The sequence below is a fragment of the Stegostoma tigrinum genome, chromosome 32 (genome assembly GCF_030684315.1).
Source record: "Stegostoma tigrinum isolate sSteTig4 chromosome 32, sSteTig4.hap1, whole genome shotgun sequence".
Taxonomy (NCBI): Eukaryota; Metazoa; Chordata; class Chondrichthyes; order Orectolobiformes; family Stegostomatidae; genus Stegostoma; species Stegostoma tigrinum.
Window position 1 is genome coordinate 36,926,237 of NC_081385.1, and position 24,183 is coordinate 36,950,419.

Genomic DNA, 24,183 nt, shown 5'->3' on the forward strand with positions numbered 1-24,183 from the left:
TGGAGCATGTTAGTTAGTGTATGGTTTTCAGAAAAGTCATGACGCATCAAAGAAACCCTCAGGGAATCATGGCACGCATGCAGGCAATTTATATTGCGACTTTTTTTGATACAAATTCCTAGCAGGAATCAAGTCTGATCTTTCAAAACTCTCTGCTATTTACCTTTCACATCAGTGCCTGGAAATTACCAAACAGCCTAATAGACGCCTTTCCAATGAGCACTCAGGTTTCAATTACCTTACCCCAATGAGAAAAGGAACCCAGCCAAAAGAGCACCGGGTACCAGTGGAATCTAGTTTCAAGGTGGGCATGCTGATCACTGGTCACTACACACTCTGTGCCCAGGAGTTACAGTAGGCTGCAGATAGATTCTTCCTGGATTTCTCATGGTTTTTCTTGTACATAATGCCTGTTACATCAATTTAACTTGCTCTGATACACTGTATTTCATTTTTTCATTTTCTTAAATGCATTAGGCATATGCATAAGGGCAGTTTTACAAGTCACTAAAATCAGGGAACACTAAACTAAAATCGGAAGCTACTTTTGGACAGATCACTTTCACTTTTATCACCAAAGGAACCCAAGAATGCCAGACTCCTTCAACTCTAATCACCTCCTTTGCCCCATCACTGGCAGACAAGTCATCAATTGCCCGCACTTCAATAGCCATTTTTGGTTATCTATCTGAACATTCCCTCCTTTAATGTGATAAGATGCTTGTGAAGAGCACTGGATTATTTCACTCTGTTCATTTCTCTGTCATGCGTGCATTATGAGTCAAAACTTCATATCAACCACTTCACATGGCAGAGGATTCCATTTTCTCTTCACTCCGAGTAAATACAACTCTCCAATGTTCTTTATTTCCATTTTATCAGTTCTATTTACAGTTATCTTTATGTCCCCTTGGTCTGGATTCACTCTCAATTGGAAACAGTTTCTAACTTCTAACACTTCAACTTATGATGTCTATAAAACACAACGCTGCTAGGCTGGAAGAGAGACATAAAATTTATGATTATTTTATTGTGCTAACTAGTAAGTTAAGACAAAACTAAGGGCAAGGGAAAGATTGGACACCGCGCAGCTTGGTGGGCTGAGAGGCATCCCGATGCGTGTAAAGTTTGACGGTTCTCCCATGTTGGGTAGGGCAAAAAAAAAGTAGCTTACTGGTATTTATACACTACCCTATGTGGATAGTGGAGGTTGATAAACTTTACAAAGAACAGGAAATCTACAATTCAGTGTAACAGAGGTCTCCACGTATTCCCTCCCCATATCTGTTTTAACTTGCTCATTTATCATTCAATACATAGATGCGCTTGACAGTGCAACACAGGTATCAAGTAAGTTTTCATTGTTTTAGGTAACTGATACGTCACCCACACCACAGCAGTATTTATTGACTAAGACAGAAAATTAATGCAAAAGGTGAGATGCAAACAGATGTTTTGAAAATGCTTATCACGAGGGAGAAAAAAAGATCATGGCCAGACAAATAACATAATATGCTGTCTTTCTGAAGGAATGAAAACAATCAAATAAAATTTACACAAATAACTATAAACATAATTATTTTTAAACTGAATTACCACTGCACAATTTCTGAAGGCTGACAACAACAAAAGTAGCATCCCTCTTCTTTTTTTGAAATATTTCCATTAGTCTGAGACCAGTGGCAGGCAAAAGACAAACCATCTGTCATGTCCAGTATCTTTCTCATCTTAAAAATGGTTCACTAATTACTGATGTTTCATAACATTTTTTAAAAATCTACTGAAAATACAGCTAACAGGGATCTATAAAACTCTGAAAGGTTTTGATAGAATGGACGAGAGGGAAGATTTCCTCAGGAGGAATAGCATAATTAGAAACCATAAGACAGTAACCAAATAAATCCAGCTGGAAATTCAGAAGAAATCTTTTCACCCAGGATGTGAAGAACATGAAGAGCTGCACGGAGTGGCTGAAGTAAATAGTATTCAAAGGGAAGTCAGACAAGCATTTGACCTTGAACCTAGTTTCCAATTACAGATGCTCTCCAACATTAAGACTTGCATCTCTGCAATATTGTCTGTTGCTCCCTCAGCCCATCTGCTGTTGAAATCTACATCGATATTACCTCTAGATATGACTATCCCAAAGCTCTCCTGTCTCAATCTCTATATAAAATCTCCACTAGCCGGATCCTAATTCACACTGTGTTTCTCCCATCCCATACATAGTACTGGCCCAGCAAAGCCTTGAATTTTAAAATTCAAATCTTTACATTTAAATGTTTCAGTGGCCTCACTTCTCTCAATTCTGGTAAATATCTCCAGGCTTTACAAGCCTCCAAGATCTTTGTGTTCATCAAAGCATATGACTTCCGTGCATATGACTTTCTGCATCTTAAGCCTCCTCAGCTCAAAGCTTTGGATTTCCCTTCCTAATCCTCTGTCTCACTCTTTCCCTTTTCCTTTAAGATGCTCCTTAAAATCAAGCACCTCTTCCAACATCTTTGAGGTTCAGTGCTAAATTCTGGCTAATGAGCTATAAAGGATTGTCTTAGAATATGTAATTATGTTTAAAAGCACTATATTAACAAATGTTGCTGTTTTAGGTACTTGTGGTGCTAATTTGTGCACGGTAAGTAAATTATCTGAATGAGGTTAATGAAGGGAATCTGTTTCTAGTCATGCTGGTTGTGACATAAATGTTGATATCTTAATCACTGATACATACTTCAATCTAACTTTGCAACTCCTACTATGTCTCAAGCCATCACCTCCCAGTGCATTCCCTTAACTAAATTATAGGATTACCATACTGAGCTATTCTTTTCCTGCATAATTGTTATTTCACTGGAGTGTAATTCACTGCCTGAAAATGTTTGAGGGTTATAACATTTCGAAACATTCAGGTCGCTAGTTTGGAGATGTAGTCCGGAGCTGGGACAGGGGATCAGCCAAGTTAATAAACTACGTAGTACAGCTGTAGATAGAATCAGAGAAATATTTACACATAAGGAGTTCTGCCATGCCTGTGATGCTCACAGTTCATTCTAAGCCTATATCCCGATTGCTCTCTGCCTTTTCAAATGTTTTCTCAAGTATTAATTGAATTCACTCATGTACATTATGCCATACACGGCTTCCAGCAATCCATGACCAAACCATCATGGCCAAGAAGCTGCCTCCCTTGAAATAAGCTGGGAACAGGAACATATTAAAAGAATTGCATGTCTGCCTCCAAAACCATCTCTACCTCAGTGTGAACATTCAGCTCACAGTTTTAGAGCACACATCACCAGATAGCAAAGAATGCTGGCTAAGTTTCTCTTCACCTTGGCCATCAGCATTGAGTGCATGCACTAACATCCAAGCTGCGGTCAGCTAAATTGGCAGGTTCAGGGAAATGAATCGCCAATTGTTCAACCCTAAAGAACATTGACCTCGTTGCTCAGGTCCAAGTAGACCAGGAAATACATCAATAGTGAATCATGAGCATCATTCCAAGGTCTTCCGCTAACGCATGCTGACACAGACTCTGAAATCACTTTTATTTTATTGGTGATTCATTCAACAAAATTTACAATTAATTTCCTACATCAAATCAAGTGTTGGTGCAGGTCATTACGCAGTGGGAGGAACAAGAGACTGCAACACAATTTCACAACAGCAAAGAATGAGGTCATGCAACTGAAACGAAGCTCGAAGCACAATACATGAGTTAGAAACAAACTCATTCTGGTAGGTGCAAGCGAAGCAGGGAAATGATGCTGGGATTGGTGGGGAATGTGAAGCAGCTGAGGGAGTTGAGGAGGGAATGGTCTCTATGCAAGGCAGATAGGGGTAGGGAAGGAAATATCTCTTTGGATGTGGGGTCAGATTGTGGGTGGCAGAAGTGGTGGAGAATGATATGTTGGACGTGGAGGTTGGTGGAGTGATATATGGGGATGAGTGATATGAGTGATATATAAGGGGGATTCTTGGGAGCAGATGTGATGGAGGTGGAGGAATTGGAAGTAGAGGATCGCATTCTTGCAGGAAGGTGGGTGAGAGGAGGTTTAATCTAGGTTGCTGTGGCAGTTGGTGGGCTTGAAATAGATGTCAGTTACAAGGCAGTCATCAGAGATGTAAACAGAGAGGTCAGGAAGGAGAAGAAGGTAACAGAAATGATCCAGGTGAATTTGAGGTTAGGGTGAAAGGTGTTAGTAAAACTAATGAACTGTTCAAGCTCCTTGTGGGAGCACGAGGCAGTGCCAATACAGTCATCAACATAGCGGAGAAAGAGTTGGGGTTTAGGGCCAGTGTAGCAGCGGGAGAGGGACTGTTCCATGCATCCTACGAAGAGGCAGGCATAGCTTGGACCCAGGTGGGTGTCCATGGCCATCCCCTTAGTCTGTAGGAACTGTGATCCCCCACTCCCAATTCCTCCGCCTCTACCACATTTGCTCCCAAGATGGGGTGTTCCACTCCTGCACATCATAGATGTCCTCCTATTTCAAGCACGTAACTTTTCCCCTCTGGTGGATGAAAGTGCCCTCAAACACATCTTGCGTTTCCCACACCTCTGCCCTCACATTGTCTCCCCCCAACTAAAACAAAAGTAAAGACAGAATTCCTCTTGTCCTCACATATCACCCCACCAACCTCCATATCCAGCGTATCATTCTCTGCCACCTAGAACCCCACCCCATAACCAAAGATATATTTCTCTCCCCATCTCTATCTTCCTTTTGTAGGGACCACTCTGTGACTTCCTCATCCACTGCACAGTCCCCACTAGCCCCACCACCACTTTGGTTATCTGTCTCCAGCATCTGTAGCTCTTGCTATCTCTCTGATTACAAGACCATTTTTTTCAAAGACAAATCTCAACAAGTTTTGTCTGTCTGGCTCACAGGTCTTCAAAACAGTGAGAGAAACATGATGATTCTCCTGGGCACAAATACCAACACTTTCGGCAACAAGAACAACAACAATTTGCAAGGCACAGTCAAACATCCAAGGTACTCCACGAGAAAAACACTGAGCAATATTAGTTTAGGTTAGATTAGATTCCCTGAAGTGTGGAAACAGGCCCTTCGGCCCAACAAGTCCACACCGCCCTTTGGAGCATCCCGCCCAGACCCATTCCCCTATAACCCACACACCCCTGAACACTACGGGCAATTTAGCATGGCCGATCCACCTAGCCTGCACATCTTTGGACTGTGGGAGGAAACCGGAGCACCGGAAGAAACCCACACAGACATAGGGAGAATGTGCAAACTCCACACAGACAGTCACCCAAGGCTGGAATCGAACCTGGGTCCCTGGTGCTGTGAGGGTGCAGTGCTAACCACTGAGCCACCATGCCGCTTAAGGACAGCGTTGTGACAGCTTAGTTGAATAGCCATGTTTTAAGCACCACTTTAACATGGGAAAGAGAGACCAAGATGTTTAAGGAAACAATTGCAAAGTTTGGGCTCAGGCAGCTGGATGTATGGCTGCCATAAGATGGAGCAGTTAAAAATCAGCAGTCTGCTAGAAATAGATATTTTACAGGATAGCAGGGCTGGAGGAAATTACAGAGATAGGGAGCAGCAAGGACACAGGCACATTTGAAAAGTCAGTGAAATATGAGATGGCTGAGATTTTAAATAGGCTAAAAAATTACAGTCATAGAGTAAGACAGCAGAGAAACAGGTCCTTTGGCCCAAACTGGTCCATGCTGACCATGGTGCCCACTCAGCTCATTTGGTCCATATTCCTCTAAACCCTTCCTATCCATGAACCTATCCAAAATGTTTTTTTTTTTTAAATGTTGCAATTGTATCTGTCTCAACCGCTTTCTCTGTCAGCCCACTCCATGTATGCACCACTCTCTGCGTGAAGAAAGTGCCCCTCAGGTCCTTCTGAATTCTTTCCCCTCTCACCTTAAACCTAGTTTTCAATTCCCAATCCCTGGGGGAAAAGACTATATGCATTTATCCTATCTAGGCCTCTCATGATTTTATATAGTTAAATAACTGGTAAGACATACTGCAGCAATTCATCAAGGTGCTTTCAAAAGCACATTCTAAATCCACAAGCAATACCACCTAGAATGACAAGGGCAAAGATGCACAGGAGCACACTACCTGCATGTTCCTCTGCAATTCACGCAGACCAATGATTTGGATCCATACAATGCACCTTCAATGGTGTTAGGTCAAAAATTCTGGAACACTCTGCCAGCATTATGAAAGTACCTATGCTACCATGAACTACAGTAGTTCAAGGAGGCAGCTCACCACCATCTTCACAAGGGCATTATGGATGGCAAATAAATGCTGGGGTTGCAAGTGATATTGGAACTCTATCAGCAAATAAATAATATAGGCTGGGTGTACTTCAAATTTATAAATCACCAGGGTTGAACATGATTGATCTTGAGGACATGGAGAAATAAGGAAACAGCTAGCAATTATCTTCCAATCCATCCTCAGAAACAGGGTGGTGCCAGAGAACTGGAGTAATGCAAGTGCTATACCCTTGTCTACAAAGGGTAATGAGATATATCTAGTAATGTTTGTGACAAAATTAACAGTCACTTGGGTTATTGTGAATTACACGAAGGATTTCTTAAGGGTAAACAGAATTTAGTTAACTTGTTTCGAGGTTTTTAATGGGGTAGTACTATTAATGCAGAGCACATGAATTTCCAAAAAGGATTTGAAGAAGTGCCACAAAGCAGGCTTATCAGAGTTAAAGTCCATGGATTAAAGGGACAGAGGCAGCATAGATACAGAATGGCCTGAGTGGCAGAAAACACAGAACAGTTGTCAACAGTACTTTTTCAGTCCAGAGGAAGGTAATCAACAGAGTTCTGTAGGGATAAATAACAGGCCCACTGATGTTTTTTGGTCAATATTTTGATCTTGATTTGGGGATATACAAGGCACAATTTCAAAATTTGGAAATACTGTGAACTGTGAGGAGGACTGTATTTGAAGTGGGCATCAACAGGCTGGTAGGATATAGAATTCTGGCAAAGATCTATTGCTTGGTTTGTGGGTGAGGTTATTGACTTGCTCACCGAGTTGGCTTGTTTGGCTTGGGCAAGATAACCGTAGTTGCCCAAGTCAAATATAGACACGCACGGGAAATCCTAGAGGCATGGTTCTCCACCCGTAATGCGATCAACAAACACAGAATTGGACCCCATATACAAACCTGTACAAATCAAAACCGGAATTGACACTACTCACCGTAACAGTATAAATTCCCAATGGAGTAGAATAACTTTGCTTCATTGGAGGCTCCACTGATGTGAAACATCTGAACAAGAACAAGCCAGCTCGGCGAGCAAGTCAGCAACCTCATCCACAACCCGAGCTACAGATCTTTGCCAAAACTTTAAATAATTCAACTGATAAACTAAGGATACACAACAGAATGACAGCTGCAGAATCATAAATACCAGTTAAATATTTGTTATAAAAACCCTGGCACTTTTGAGACTTACCATCATGACCAGAGTTGAGCAGGTGTTCACCCAGGTCACAGCCAAACACACGTTCCTTCAGGATTCCTCGCTGTTTCAGCTTTTGTTTGGTTGGCCGTGACTTCATGAAGGTGCGCAAGAAGGTGATGAGTTTACCGTGCTTTTTTGAAACTAGAACAAAAACAAAAAGGGAAAAAAAAGAAATTTAGTATATTTGGGTTTTACATTGATTTGAACCTGTGACAGAACTACAGGTGCCTCTGCCTTTGAAAAGAGGTGCATTACAATAGGGAAACACAGGCTCCACAATGATTCAATGTGTGAAGGAGCTTCTTGCACATTAACAAGTTCATATAACAGGAAGACTGGAAGGTCTCCGGTATAATTGCTGGACTGTGTGGTGTTGGATAACGGAGAATAGTTAAAGAACGTCATAACTTCTGATCCTCAAATGCTACTGTATTGCTATAAACGTCCAGATGACGTTGAAAGAATAAAGAGGAAAGAAACTTAAGTGAACAAGCTTTTTTCATGATCCAGTAGGTAAAGAGAGTGGCCCAGAAATGACTGGGAATGGTTTTGGATTAACAAGGAGCTGGAAGAGATAATTAGGCAACAGAGTTCTTTAACAGTTGTGGTCACTGTGGGGTTGAACTGTAGAATACAAAAATGAAGCTGTAGAACTTTACAGAATACCAAGGGGCTGTTTGTGCAATGTAAAAACGTATTGTGTCATAGTCAGAGTCACATTGCACGGAAACAAATCCTTTGATGCAACCAGACCACACCAAGCATAATCCCAAACTAAACTAGCCCTGACTGTCTCCTCCTGGCCAATATCCCTCCAAACCTTTTCCTATTCATATACTTATCTAAGTGTCTATTCAACATTGTAACTGTGCCTGCATCCACCACCTCCTCAGGAAGTTCATTCCACACATAAACCACCCTCTCTTTAAATTAAAATTGCCCCTTATGACTTTTTCTTAAGTCTGTCTCCTCTCACCTTAAATATGCCCCCTAGTCTGGTAATGCCCCATCCTCGGGAATAAACATCTAATATTAACCCTACAAAGTAGAAATAACACAAAACCTTAGCACTCTCGCTTGCTACTAGAAGTAAATTCAGTAAAAAAGTGTGTGGAAAGGATTCCTGTAACCAGATAATGAAGAATTAGGCCTAGCATTGGAGTCCTTTGCTGAAATTTACGAATGAAATCTGTTAATTGTCTATGGAACATGGTCAGATTTTGATAGATTTCAGACAAAACACAATCGTTATGGTTGCACTAAGGTGTTAGAAACTTCTTTCTAGAGGAGACCCTGTTAAATCACAAGTCTGCTGCTTTGAGAAATGCCTGGGACAACAATCATTTCCGTTGGCGTTTATGTAGCAAATGGGCCATTCCACATTGACACGTTATACACAACACCAAACATTGTATTATTGTTTGCAGTGTTTATTTATATGGTGATATGGGTGCCACTGGATATACCCGCATTTATTGCCCATTACTAACTGCCCAGGGCCAGTTAAAAGTCCATATAATGCTGTGGATCTCAAGTCACTTATAAGGATAGGAAGATTCCTTCCCAAAAAGGCATTAGTGAACCAGATGGTCTTTCACAACATTCAACGGTGGTTAAATGATTGTCTCTGATTCCAGATTTTTCAAGGTTTTGAATTTTGCCATTTGCCATGGTGGGATTTGCACCTATGTACGGGCAGCACGATGGCACAGTGGTTAGCACTGCGATGTCGCAGAGCCAGGGACCTGGGTTCAATTCCAGCCTTGGGCGACTGTCTGTGTGGAGTTTGCACATTCTCCCCATGTCTGCGTGGGTTTCCTCTGGGTGCTTGGGTTTCCTCCCACAGTCCAAAGGTGCGCAGGTTAGGTGGATTGGCTATGCTAAATAGCCTGTAGTGTTCATGGAGGTGTAGCTTAGGTGGGTTGCGCTGAGGTTCGGTGTGGGACTTGTTGGGCCGAAGGGCCTGTTTCCATCTTGCAGGGATTGTATGATTCTATGATAGCCAAAACAATAATGTGGAGTTCTGGATTACTAATCTAGTGATATTATCATGGCAGCAAAGCATAAAGGATGTAAGGGTTAAAACTAGACTAAAAGAGAATGAAACAGCATTCAATATCTGGCTAACAGAAAAGAGAATCTTAAAAGCAGTAAGTGAATGAATTCTCAGTGAATTTCAGGAATGCTAAGATTACAGTGAATATCCAAAATCAGGCAGACAGTTATGAAAATGACACCATTTGAGCACAGAGTAGGTGGAACAAGACAAAAGAAAGGTCTGTAACACAATGAAAGGCAGGAGATTGAATGACAGAAGAGTTTGTCTTATAGAGCCAAAGGGATAGTATGGGAGAGGAAAGAAAACAGATGCATCTTTAGTTGGTGTGCTATTTGAAACCAGAAATAACAGAAAAAAAGTCAAAACATTCAATGAAAAGGAAACGATCGAAAAAACAAATGTTATCTCAATTCATTAAGCAGCGAGGACTGACAAAAAAGTTAAGAATATCGAAAACTTTTGCTTTTAGCCATGACAACGTAACAGGACAGGAGAGGCAGAGTTGCAGTTACATTTAATATTGGCTATAGTCACAATATTATCAGTACTGATCTAGTTTGTAGTGAAATGCCCATGCTGTTGAGTACACCTTCTGTGAAACTTGACAGTGTATGATAAAGGAAGTGGTTTTGGCAAGTCACAGATCCGTAGTTTGTCCAATCAGGACATTATTGTAACAAACAGGTTGGGCAGTATCTGTGGAGACAGAAACAGGGTTAATGTTACGAGTCCAGTAACCCCTGTTCAGAACTGAACAGGTTCTGAACAAGTGTTATTAACAGACTCAAAACATTAACTCTGTTTCTCTGTATTAGAGATGCTGCCAGACCTGAGTTTCCCTGGCATTCTGTGTTTGTTTCAGATTTCCAGCATCTACAGAATTGTCTTTCTTTAAGGACATTATTTTATCCACTTACAAAACTTGATATTTTACGTCAGCACAATAGAAAAGTGTTAATGGCATTGGTGATTTAAAAGAAAAATTAGACAGGAAAGAAACCATCCAAATGCTTCATAAATATCTTGTTCACACAACTTACCAAATAAAAAGACATCCTGCTAGAAGAGGCAACGCGAGACAAAGACAGCAATATGCTCATTCCACAGGTATGGAGTCTGTCCATTCTGACTAACAGAACGTAGTAGATCAAGGGGCTATGTAGTGGCAGTGTGAGTATCAGTGATATCGGACAAAGGTATCACATCCAATGGACAACTGCCCAGACTGGCTACCTGATGATATACACTCCAAAAGAGTCTAGTAAATGACTAATGTGACAACGGTGCAATGCCTAAGAAAATATCAGTTCAATGTTGGGATGATGGTGAAGGAATTGAGGTGCATGGTTTGGCACAATGATTAAAAGAACAGTCAGTAGGAAAGAAGTGCAAAAGCCAATAGTGAATGTGGAATTGACTCATATTAGATGTTCAATTATACCTGTCTGAAGAGGGAAATCAGACAGTGCAAGTGAAAGACTCATGATCTTGTGATAGTCATCCAGAAAGGCATTAAAGTGCAATGTGGAGACTGTACCTTGAATAGGCTATATAATGAAATAAAGGTCACCGGCTGGGTGGTTTGAGTCTATTTTGAGATGACAGTGCTGTCGCTCTCTCCTGTTTAACGATTTAGGCTCATGTGTACAGTGGTAGTTCGTCTCCTTATATCTGCGCCACGTTCAAGCCTCACCTGCCCTGAAGGTATGCCATAACATGTACAAACAAGTTGATCAAAAATACTCTGCATAGAATACTTAAAGTGGGGGTGGTTGAATATGGAGGCACAGTTGTAATATTTAACAGGGTAAATAAAAGTAATAATGAGAAAAGACTGGTTCCAGTTCTAATTTGCTGTCTGTAGATTAATAAGGGATCTCCCCGGAACATTACCTTGGGGTTCAGCATGCCTAATCCACTGACTTGACCATTATTTTCCCAGCAGTAGGGGCATACCAATCATGAAATTTAATTGGGCACTCTGTCAAGACCAGATATAATTTATGACACATTATAATTAATAGGTACAATAAAATCATAAAGTTTGCACTGTTTTTAGTGCAAATTCTTTTGGTAAAGTGTGCGTACATAAGTTATCAAGCATCTGATTGTTTTATGAAATGGTAGGTATGATTGAGTAAACAGTTGGCCAACTAGAAGATAGGCGCATCAATGTATAATATAATCATAAATTAGAAAAAAAAAACAGAACTACAGATGCTGGAAATCAGAAACAAAAACAATAGCTAGAAAAGCTCAGCAATGGTCTGGTAGCATCACTGGAGACAAATCAAAGTGAACATTTTGGGTCCAGTGAGCCTTCAGAACAATTAGAAGAGCCTGGTACCAAACAAAGGTTTTTGATTGAATTTGATTTGAAATTTTAGTTGTACATATTCACTCTAAATTTTACTTAAACAGCCATTTTCTCTGCTGCTTTGAAAGTAGTGATTCAGTTCTGCATACATACAAACAGGTATTTTTCACAAGTCATTACTTTTGATGAAAGAATTTGAAGAGTTGGAGATCACATGCCAGTTATCACAAACACTTAACACTTACCCCAACTACCAATACAGTTAACAAAAACAGAAACTGCTGGAATAACTCAGCAGGTTTGGCAGCATTTGTGGGGAAAAACCAGAGTTAACGTTTCCGGTCCAGTGATTCTTCAGTTCTATTAGTAATTTTCAACATGCCACTGCCACCAGACAACAGTACATCTGAATTCTCCATTTCTCACTTCATGTTACCCAATCTCTAAAGTCTCACCACTCATACCTGCTGAGATTTTCCAGCAACTTCTGTCTTTGTTTCTGATTTCCAGCATCTGCAGTTCTTTTGTATTTTTTCTTTCAATACAGTTAAAATCACTAATTGAGCAGACTAGGGCATATATCTCACAATCTGAGAGATTTTATCACTTACACCCAACACAATGAACCACCAGAAACTCTGGATTTCAATCTCAGATGTTGAAAGCCTTTCCCTTTTAAAACTCTTTCCTTTGGTCACTGGAAAGTGGCTACACGATTCTCTCAAATACATTTTTGTTGGCTTCTGGTTTCCTCAGAATTGATGGTACTTATACCAACAGAATAACCCCACTGAAGTTCAGCACCTCTGTGCTGAGTTTACTGCTTTAGGTGAGTTATAAATACAATGCCACACACAATTTCCCATGGCACTGGTGCGATCAATAATTTTCAACATGCCACTGCCACCTGAGAACAGTACATCTGAATTATCTATCTCTCGTTTAATGTCCCTCATCTCTAATTTTTCACTACTCACCATAACTTAATAAAACAACAGAGAACAGTACAGAACAGCACAGTTCAAAGATATTCCAAGAGATGTATAATTTTCATAATCCAAAAGATGCAGTCAAGTTTTTACTGGGATTGCAGAAATTTCCCCTAGAGCAGCACATAAAAAAGGTGGCACACATTGAAGGTATTTCTGTTGTAGCTACTAAATTTTAAGACAAGGCAAGGAAGGAATTAAGTTGAAAAAGACATAAAATGACAAATGTGGACATATGTTGATGTGTTTCCAATTAAATTAGAAGCAAAAGGTCTGGCTGTCTGATTTAAGGTGTACAAGTTAAGTGGATTCGCGATGCTAAATTGCCCACAGTGTCTACAGATGTGTAGGTTAGGCAAATCAACCTAAATTCAGGATTATGGGGAGGATACAGGGGTGGGATACTCTTCAGAGGGTCAGTGCAGACTCGAAGGGCCAAATGCCAAATAAGGATTCTACGATTTTAACTAACTGAAGTAGCAATTTGAATAATATTTACAGGGTCTGCTATGGGTTATTTAACACAGAAGATAATGCACAATGGAGCTAAGGGAATAAGCAGGAGTTTTGAGTGGATGAAAAATGATGTTCATTTAGTAGTGTCTAAAAGGTTCTTGCCTACACTTAACTGTGCCCTGCTTACTACACTAGAACTAAGGTAAAGGCAAGGCAAGGAACAGTGGGCATAATTTCTCAATCCCTGTCTGGATGAAATCAACCAACAACATTCCACTTTAAATGTGATTGGTTGAAAAGTAGAGAAGGTGCACTTCTGCAATTAAATAAACCCATAATCACTGTTTGTACTGCCCAAGCATCTACGGGTTCCCTTTTCTGAATCCACACTCTCACCTTCACCTGTGAGTCTGTAACTCCCGGTAAAATCAATGCTGTCTCTGTCTTACAGTTTCCCTGGTACAGCATTTACTTTGCATTCAGCAAGTCCAAAGGTTTGTAGGATATAGCATACAAATGGTTTTACACTCTCTGCTTCCCTTCATAACCCTCCCACTTGCCTCTTCACTCTACAGCTGTCCCACATACTGCCTCCACCCGTAATCCTCCTGCTCATCGTATCCCTCCTTGAGTGTCCTTCTGACTGCCTCCTTCCATGATCCTGTGTCCTGCTCGCTGCTACTTTCCGTGAACTTCCCATTCACTGGAATCGTCTCCCAAATCAACTTTTGAAAAATCTTGCCTAAAACCATCAAAATTGGATAATACCAATTTAGAACTTTAACTTTGAGATCCAGTCTATCCTTTTCCATCACTATTTTAAAGTTAAAAGGATTACGGTCACTGGTCCCAAAGTGCTCCTCCACTGACACCTCAGTCACCTGTCTCACCTTATTTCTCAAGAAGGGTGCAAAACACAACCGCTCTCTGGTAGGTACATTCATATACTGAATCAGAAAATTTTTTCATACACACTTAAATTCCTCTCCATCCAAGTCCTTAACATTATGGCAGTCCCAGTAAATGTCTGGAAAGTTAAATTCTCTGCCATTACCACCCTTAGAGATAATGGAGATTACCTTACAATTTTGTTTCTCAATTTCCTGCTAACTAATAGTGGGTCTATAGTATAATCCCAATAAAGTGATCATTCCTTTCTTATTTTTTAGTTCCACCAAAATAACTTCCCTGGTCGTATTCCCCAATACCCTCCTTAGTACAGCTGTAATGGTCTCCCTAATGAAAAACACCACTCCCCCTGCTCCCTTGCCCCCACCTTCTATAGCATCTATACTCTGTAACATTAAGCTGCCAGTTCTATATATCCCTGAGCTACATCTCTGTAATCGCTGGTTTATTCCAGTCCCAAGGTCCCAACCATGCCCAGAGTTCAACTGCCTTACCTGTTAAGCCTCTTGCATCAAAGTAAACACAGTTTAATTTAACAGTGCTACCTCGTTCACTGCTTTGTTCCAGCCTGCCCTGATTATTTGACTTGGTTCTTTTCCCAACTGCACCAGTGTCAGATTGATCTGTTTCCTCACTATCTTCCTGAGACAGAAGCAGCTCTTACAGCCACAATTTTTTTTTTAGTTCCATGAGCTGTGAAGTGAGATTTGAATGTGCATCTCCGTTGCATTTTCCTGGACCAGTGGAATGATAGTTCAATGATATTACCACTACATAACCATCTCCTCGAGGTGTTGAGTTGTTGGTAATTCAGTTAGAGGATTTTTAATCTTATTGTTAATTTTAAGTAGTCAACACTATACATCGTGCCATTCTGCTGCAACTAGTTTTGGAGAATTATTGCAGACAGATTGGATTTCCAAAGGCATTTAAAACATTAAAAACACAAGAGCTTGTGAAAAGTTTTGAATTCCTAACTTCAAACTGTAATGCATATGCACTTGTCCAGTTAAACTTATTTAAACCATATACACAACGAAATCATACAATTTTCAAATATTACCACTCCCCAAGTGACTATTTTATACACTGAGAAATAATTGACTTCAAAATTGATGAATAGGATTATTGTTTTACAGTTCATAGCTTTGAACCTAAAAAAAGAACTAAAAGAACTGCGGATGCTGTAAATCAGGAACAAAAACAAAGTTGCTGGAAAAGCTCAGCAGGTCTGGCAGCATCTATGGAGGAAAAAAAGAGAGTTAATGTTTCGGGTCCAGTCGCCCTTCCTCAGAACTGATGCTGGCTGGGAAAACGTCAGTTTATATGCAGAAAATGGGGTGGTGGGCAGGGTAGGGAGTAAATGATAGGATAGAGCCCAAAGAGAGAGAAAAACAGTTGGACAGACAACGGGGTTGCTAACGATCAGGCTGGTAGGGTGAATTGTTGTTAATGGGTACTGTTAGTGACTAACAACAGAGGGTGTGTAGTGGCAGACTACGTGGTAACGAGGCCAGGTGTGGGGGGTGGGGGGTCTGGGACATGGGAGAGTTTAGGCACTAAAATTATTGAACTGAATTGTTAGGAGGGGGAAAAAGCAGTCAGTGCAGGGATTCCCTGTGGTTGTTCCCCTGAAAAACAAGTATGCTGTTTTGGATACTGTTTTGGGGGACGACTTACCAGGAGCACGCACTAGGGTGCAGGTCTCTGGCACAGAGTCTGTCCCTCTTGCACAGAAGGGAAGGGGGGGGATAGGAAGAGAGTGATAGTCACTGGGGACTCAATAGTTAGAGGGACTGATAGAAGGTTTGCCGGGAACGAAAAGAGACTCTCAGTTGGTGTGTTGCCTCCCAGGTGCCAGGGTCCGTGATGTCTCGGATCGTGTCTTTGGGGTCCTGAGGGGAGAGGGTGACCAGCCCCAAGTCCTAGTCCACATAGGCACCAACGACATAGGTAGAAAGAGGGATAGGGATGTCAGGCAGGATTTCAGGGAGCTAGGGTGGAAGCTGAGAGCTAGAACAAACAGTGGTTATATCTCTGGTTTGTTACCCGTGCCATGCGATAGCGAGGCAAAGAACAGGGAGAGATTTCAGCTGAACACGTGGCTGCAGGGATGGTGCAGTAGGGAGAGCTTCAGGTACATGGACAATTGGGGCTCATTCTGGCGAAGGTGGGACCTCTACAAACAGGACGGTCTCCACTTGAACCAGAGGGGCACTAATATCCTGGGTGGGAAATTTGCTAGCGTTATTCGGGTGGATTTAAACTAGCTCAGAAGGGGGACGGGAAACTGAGGTGTAGTCCTAGTGCACAGGAGGATGAGCATAGGGAGGACATGGTCAGGACCTCACTGTCACAGGAGTGTGCTGATAGACAGCAAGCTGGATTGAAGTGTGTTTACTTTAATGCCAGGAGTATCCGGAATAAGGTAGGTGAGCTTGCAGCATGGATAAGTACCTGGGGCTTCGATGTTGTGGCTATTTCGGAGACATGGATTGAGCAGGGTCAGGATGGATGTTGGAGGTTCCAGGGTTTAGATCTTTCATTAAGGTCAGGGAAGATGGTAAAAGAGGGGGAGGTGTGGTTTTGTTAGTCAAGACAGTATAACGGTGGCTGAAAGAACTTTTGATGAGGACTCTTCTACTGAGGTGGTATGGGCTGACGTCAGAAACAGGAGAGGAGAGGAAACACTGCTGGGAGTTTTTTTTATAGGCCCCCGCAAAGTTCTTGGGATGTGGAGGAGAGGATCAGCAAGACTATTCTGGGCAAGAGTGAAAGGAAAGGGTGGTCATCATGGGAGACTTCAACTTCTCTAACATTGATTGGAAATGCTGTAACTCTAGTACGTCGGATGGATCAGTTTTTGTCCAATGTGTGCAGGACGGTTTCCTGACTCACTATGTCAAAGGGCCAACAAGAGGGGAGGCAACACTGGATCTGGTACTTGGTAATGAACCAGGCCAGGTGTTTGATTTAGTGGTAGGTGAGCACTTTGGAGAGAGTGACCATAATTCGGTCATGTTTACTTTAGCAATGGAAAGGGATAGGAACATGCCACGGGGCAAGAGTTATAGATGGGGGAAGGGCAATTATAATGCGATTCGGCAAGACTTACTGGGGTAGAATGGGGTAGCAAAATGCAGGGAATGCGGACAATTGAAATGTGGAGCTGGTTTAAGGAACAGATATTGCGTGTCCTTGATAGGTATGTCCCTGTCAGGCAGGGAGGAAGCAATAAGGTAACGGAACCATAGTTTTCTAAAGAAATTCTATCTCTTGTTAAGCGGAAGAGGGAGGCTTATGTGACGATGAGACGAGATGGTTCAGATGAGGTGATGGAGAGCTACAGATTAGCTAGGAAGGATTTAAAGAGACAGTTAAGAAGAGCAAGGAGGGGACATAAGCAGACATTGGCAGGTAGAATAAAGGAGAACCCTAAAGCTGTTTATGTGGTATGTGAGGAATAAGAGGATGACTAGGGTAGGAACAGGGCCAGTCAAAGACAGAAGTGGGAAGTTGTGTGTGGACCCTGTGGAGATTGGAGAGGTGCTAAATGATTATTTCTCATCTGCTTTCACTGAGGAACAGGAGAATATTATAGAGAAGATGACTGAGTTACGGGCTACTAGAATTGAAAAGATTAAGGTTAGTAAGGATGAGGTGTTATCAATTCTAGAAGGTGTGAAGGTAGATAAATCCCCTAGGCCAGATGGGATTTTTCCGAGGATTCCGGGAAGTCAGGGAGGAGGTGGTGGAGCCTTTGGCCTTGATCTTTGAGTCCTCATTGTCTACAGGTGTAGTACCAGAGGACTGGAGGATCGCAAATGTTGTGCCCTTGTTCAAGAAGGGCAGTAGAGATGACCCAGGTAATTATAGACCTGTGAGCCTTACATCTGTTGTAGGAAAAGTTTTGGAAAGGATTATAAGAGAGAGGATTTATAATCATCTAGCAAGCAACAATTTGATTGGAGATAGTCAGCATGGATTCGTCAAGGGCAGGTCGTATCTCACAAACTTCTGAGTTTTTTGTGAAGGTGACCAAGCATGTGAATGAGGGAAGGGCGGTTGATGTGGTGTACATGAACTTCAATAAAGCCTTTGATAAGATTCCGCATGGTAGGCTATTAGAGAAAATACAGAGGCACGGGATTGAGGGAGGTTTAGCAGTTTAGATTAGAAACTGGCTTTCTGTATGAAGGCAACGAGTGGTGGTTGATGGAAAATATTCAGCCTGGAGTCAGGTGTGCCTCAAGGATCTGTTTTGGGACCACTGCTGTTTGTCATTTTTATAAATGACTTGGATGCAGGCATAGGTGGATAGGTTAGTAAGATTGCAGATGACACAAAGGTCGGTGGAGTGGTGGACAGTGTGGAAGAACGTTGCAGGTTGCAGGGAGACTTGGATAAACTGCAGAATGCGGCTGAAAGATGGCAAATGGAGTTTAATACAGATAAATGTGAGGTGATTCACTTTGGGAAGAATAATAGGAAGGCAGAATACCGGGTCAATGGAAAGATTCTTGGTAGTGTGGATGTGCAGAGGGATCTTGGTGTCCATGTACATAGATCCCTGAAAGTTGCCACCCAGGTTGATAGTCCTGTTCAGAAGGCTTACAGTGTGTTAGGTTTTATCGGTAGAGGGATTGAATTCCGAGGCCCTGATATCATGCTGCAACTGTACAAAATGCTAGTGCGGCCTCATTTGGAATATTGAGTGCAGTTTTGGTCGACCCATTACAGGAAGGATGTGGATGCATTGGAAAAGCTGCAGAGGAGATTTACCAGGGTGCTGCCTGGTCGGGAGCGCAGGCCCTATGAAGAAAGGCTGAGGGACTTGGGTCTGTTCTTATTGGAAAGAAGGAAGCTAAGAGGGGATTTAATAGAGACATACAAGGTGATCAGAGGATTAGATAGGGTAGACACAGAGGGTCTTTTTCCGAGGATGATGACTTCAGCTTGTACAAGGGGGCATAGCTACAAATTGAGGGGTGATAGATTTAAGACAGATGTCAGAGGCAGGTACTTTACTCATAGAGTGGTAAGGGCGTGGGGCATTTAAACAGTCCTTGGATAAGCATATGGATAATGATGGGATAGTGTAGGGGAGGGGCTTAGATTAGCAACATCGAGGGCCGAAGGGCCTGTTCTGCACTGTATTGTTCTGTGTTCTATGTTCTATGTAACTCAATATTGAGTCCAGAGGGCTGTAGGGTCCCCAAGTGGAAAATGAGGTGTAGTTCCTCCAGCTTGCGCTGGGCTTCACTGGAACACTGCGACAAGCTGGGGACAGAGATATTGGCCAGGGAGCAAGGTGGTGCATTTCCCATGTCCCAGCCCCCCACCCCAGGCCTTGTTACCACATAGCATGCCACTACACACCCTCTGTTGTTAGTTACTAACAGTCCCTATTAACACCTATTCACTCCCAGTCTGAGCGTTAGCAACTCCTTTGTCTGTGCAACTGTCTTTCTCTCTCTGGGCTCTATCCTATCGTTTGCTCCCTGCCCCACCCACCTCCCCATTTTCTGCATATAAACTGCCGTTTACCCAACCACCATCAGTTCTGAGGAAGGGTCACCGGACCCGAAACGTCAACTTCTTTTTTCTCCTCCACAGATGCTGTCAGACCTGCTGAGCTTTTCCAGCAACTTTGAATCTAAAAAGCCTTGTGGATAGAATAACTGATGCAACTTCCCCAAAGACCACCTCAATAGTCTTCCTCCTAGGATTCCAAAGTCTCGCACTGCAACACTCACTTCTCCAGTTCTCAGTTTTAATTTTCTCGTTCAACATTCTCTCAAATTACAGGGACACTGTGCCACTCACTGAACCTCACCCTCTGGTTCCCAAGAGCCAAGTTTTCTCAAATTCACCGACATTTTACTTCTGTCTGATCATGTTTATTGATCTATTTTCCTCACTATTCATAGTATTTTTTAAAGAAACCAGTAAGTTGAAAAAATATAAGTTCCCTTTTCTACATTACCTATCAACTCAAAAGGCAAGCCTATCTCTGCTCTATCCCGAAACAAATAAAATCGAAACAAAAGATCCTGGTCCTGATTTCAGCAATTGACACCATTTCAAATTTTTGTCCGGCAATTGGTTAAAATACAAGTAACAATATAAATACTAACAAATATCTCATGTTGATAGTGTACTGATTATGGTACTGAACTTAAAACATTGAGGTTCTGCGTTGAAATGCCAATCTAGTAGTTAAAATTAAATTTTGTAAATCTGGTCATTTGTGGGCAATTTAAAACAAAAATCATTAACAGATGAGGGTGTCGCTGACCAGGCAGCATTTATTGCCCATCCTTAATCGCTCAGAGGGCAGTTCAGAATTAACCACATTTCTGCAGGCCTGGAGTCACATGGACGGCAGACCAGGTAAGAATGGCAGTGTTTCCTTTCTTCAAGGACATTAGTGAACCAAATTGGGTTTTACCCTGACAATAGATTCATGGTCATTAATTCATGGACCCTTAATTCCAGATATTTTTACTGAATTCAAATTCCAGCATCTGCCATGGTTATCGTGTCAATGGTGGGAAGTAATGTTCTTGTATCAGCTTCCAAATCTATGGTAGCTTTTTGAAAAAGAGTGATATATTTGTGTCTGTAACCTTCACTTGGCCATCACCATTATGTCACAGGGTTAACCCTGGTTCAATGAAGACTGCAGGAGAGCATGCCAGGAGCAGCACAAGGCAAAATTAAAACAAGGTGTCAATCTGGTGAAGATACATTGCAGAAATACTTGCTTGCCAACAACGAAAGCAATATGCAATAGACAAGAGTAAAGTAATCCCAAAATCAATGGGCCACATCCTGCTGTGGACATTAATAGACTATTTAAAAATTCATTGAAGGAGAAGCCTTCACAAATATCCCCACCCTCAATGATGGGAAATTCTATCACCGCTGCAGAAGACAAAATTGATTCATTTGCAAGCACCTTCCACCAGAGACCCTAAGTGTACAATCATTCCAAGACCCTCTTGATGACCTCAGCATCACAGAGAATCATTTCAATTCATTCCACGTCAAGTCACAAAATAGTTGAAGGTACTGAATACTTAACAGTAACTATGGCGTACTAGCAATAAAAACTTAGAAATATAGAAGAGAGGAGCAGGAGGCAACCATTCAGCCCTTCGAGTATGCTATTCTTCACGATTATGGCTGATCATCCAACTCAACAGCCTAATCCTGCTTTCTCCCCCAAGCCTTTGACTCCATTCGCCCCAAATTCTATATCAAATCACCTCTTGAATGCATTCTTTTTTTTACCCATTCACGGGATGAGGGTGTCGCTGACCACATAGAATTTATTGCCCATTCCTAGTTGCCCAGAGGGCAGCTCAGAGTCAACAACATTACTGTGGGTCTGGAGTCACCTATAGGCCAGATCAGGTAAGGATGGCAGTTTCCTTCCCTAAAGGACATTAGTGAACCGGATGGGTTTTTCCCCGACAATTGATAACGGATTCACGATCATTATTAGATTCTTAATTCCAGTTATTGTACTCTTGGATTCGAATCCGTGTCTCTAGAATGTCACCTGGGTCTCTGGATTAACAATCTAGCGATAATACCACTAAGCCATAGCCTCCCCAAATGTTCTGGCATCAACTACTTCCTGTGGTAATGAATTCCACAGGCTCACCACCCTTTGGTTGAAGAAATATCTCATCTCCATCCTGAAATCATGTACTGTGAATCCTCTTACTGCGACCCCTGACTCTAGATACACCACTCTGCATCTACCCTATCCAGTCCTGTTAGAATTTTATAAGTCTCTATGAGATCCCCTTCTATTCATGTGAACTCTAGTGAAAACAATCCCAACCTAGTTAGACCTGCCATCCCTGGTAAACCTTCGCTGCAATCCCTCAAGAGCAAGAGCATCCTTCCTCAGAAAAAGAGACCAAAACTGCAAACAATATTCTGGGTGTTGACTCACTAAGGTCCTGCACAACTACAACAACATATTGCTGCTCCTGTGCTCAAAATCTTTCATAATGAAGGCCAACATACCATTTGCCTTCTTTACCGCCTGCTGCACCTGCATGCTTCCCTACAGCAGCTGGTGCACAAGGATGCCCAGGTCCCGCTGCACACTCCCCTCTCCCAATTTACTGCCATTCAGGTAGTAACATGCCTCCTTGTTTTTGCTTCCAAAGTAAATAACTTCACATTTATCCAAATTATACTGTATCTGCCACTGATTTTCCCACTCAATCAAATTGTCGAGATCACGCTGAAGGATCTCCGCATTCTCGTCCCTGTTCACCCTCCCACTCAACTTGGTGTGATCTGCAAACTTTGAAATGTTACATTTTGGTCCCTCATTCAAATCATTAATATATATTGTGAATAGCTGGGGTCCCAGCACCAATCCTTGTGGCACCCTACTAGTTACTGCCTGCCAATTTGAAAAGGACTCATTGATTCCTATCCTTTGTTTACTCTCTGCCAGCCAGTTTCCTATCCATCTCAATACACTTCTCCTAATCCCATGCACTTTAATCTTGCACATTAATCTCTTATATGGGACTTTGTCAAATGCATTCTGCAAGTCCAAACATATTACATCGACTAGATACCTCTTGTCAACCCTACTAGTTATATCTTCACTAGAATTCCAACAGATTTGTCAAGCATGATTGCCCCTGCATTCATCTATGATGGCTCTGCCAGTGCTTTCTAAATGCTCTGCCATAAAATCCTTGACAACGGATTTGAGAATTTTCCCCACTATCAATGTTAGGCTCACTGGTCTATGATTCCTGGTTTTGGCTCTATCCCCTTTGAATACTGAAGTGACATTAGTCACCCTCCAATCCGCAGGGACTGTTCCAGAGTCTACAGAATCCTGCAAGATGACACTAATGCATCTACGATCTCTAGAGCAACTTCCTTATGAAATCTGGGATGTAGATTATCAGGCCCCAAGGATTTATCGGCCTTCAATCCCGACAATTTTCCCAGCACCAGTTCTTCACTAGTACTGATTTCCCTGAGTTCTTCCCCCTCACTAAATCTTGCATCCTCCAACAGTTCTGATATCTGATTTATGTCCTCTTTTGTGAGGACAGAACCAAAATATGTATTCAGGTCCTCAGCCATGTCTTTATCACCTATCATACATTCCCCCATTTCAGTCTGTAGAGGACCTACATTTGTCTTTACCAATCTCTTTGTCTTCATGTAACTATAGAAACTTTTAGTGTCAGTCTTTATCTTCCTTGCAAGCTTACTTTCGCACTCTAGTCTCCTCTTCTTAATCAATCCCTTGGCCCTTCTTTGCTGAATTCTAAACTGCTCCCAATCCTCACTGGATTTGCAATCTAGAAACCAAGACTAATGATCTGGGAACACAGTCACAAATCCCACCACAGTGAAATGTGAATTTAGTTTAAAAAGACTGGAAAAAGAAAAGATAGCCAAATGATGACTGTGAACATTGTCAAATGTCATAGAAAGATACGCAGAATTTTCATTTTAGCCCAAAAATTAGGGAAAGAAATATGCAGTCTTCATCTGGTTTGGCCTACATATAATTCCAGATTGTCAGTAATGTAGCTCATTCTTAGTTGCCCTCTGGGCAATTAGAGACGGACAACATATAGGGTTGACCTAGTTATAAAGGCTATGGGCCCTTCCTGACAACTTTCCGGGATCAATACTCCAAAACATGCCCCAGGAACAAGAGGTACTCATTGTCAAACTGTTCCAGTATAGTTACAAGTTACATGGCGTGCATGAGAGCGACACATACAATTGCTCAGGCACATCCTAAAATACAACAAACAGGACATAACTAGCCTAGTGAAGAACCTCGAACAGTCAATTCCGAATCAAAAGTAACTTTTTTTTTCCAAAGAGTTCATTCACAGGATGAAGGCATCGCTGGCTAAGGCCAGCAAGTATTGCCTATTCCTAACTGCCCAGAGGGCAA

At 41.9% G+C, this 24,183-nt stretch overlaps 1 protein-coding gene across 10 annotated transcripts in view; it reads right to left on the bottom strand.

The window, feature by feature from the left end:
• LOC125466930 (rho GTPase-activating protein 32-like) overlaps nucleotides 1–24,183 on the bottom strand; it is a 511,751-nt gene that overhangs the window by 58,497 nt on the left and 429,071 nt on the right. For all 10 annotated transcript variants that reach the window (XM_059638930.1, XM_048562116.1, XM_048562117.1 and 7 more), the window contains one exon: nucleotides 7,478–7,627. In XM_059638930.1, coding sequence (XP_059494913.1) covers nucleotides 7,478–7,627 — 150 coding nt within the window. The remainder of the gene's footprint in view (nucleotides 1–7,477; nucleotides 7,628–24,183) is intronic.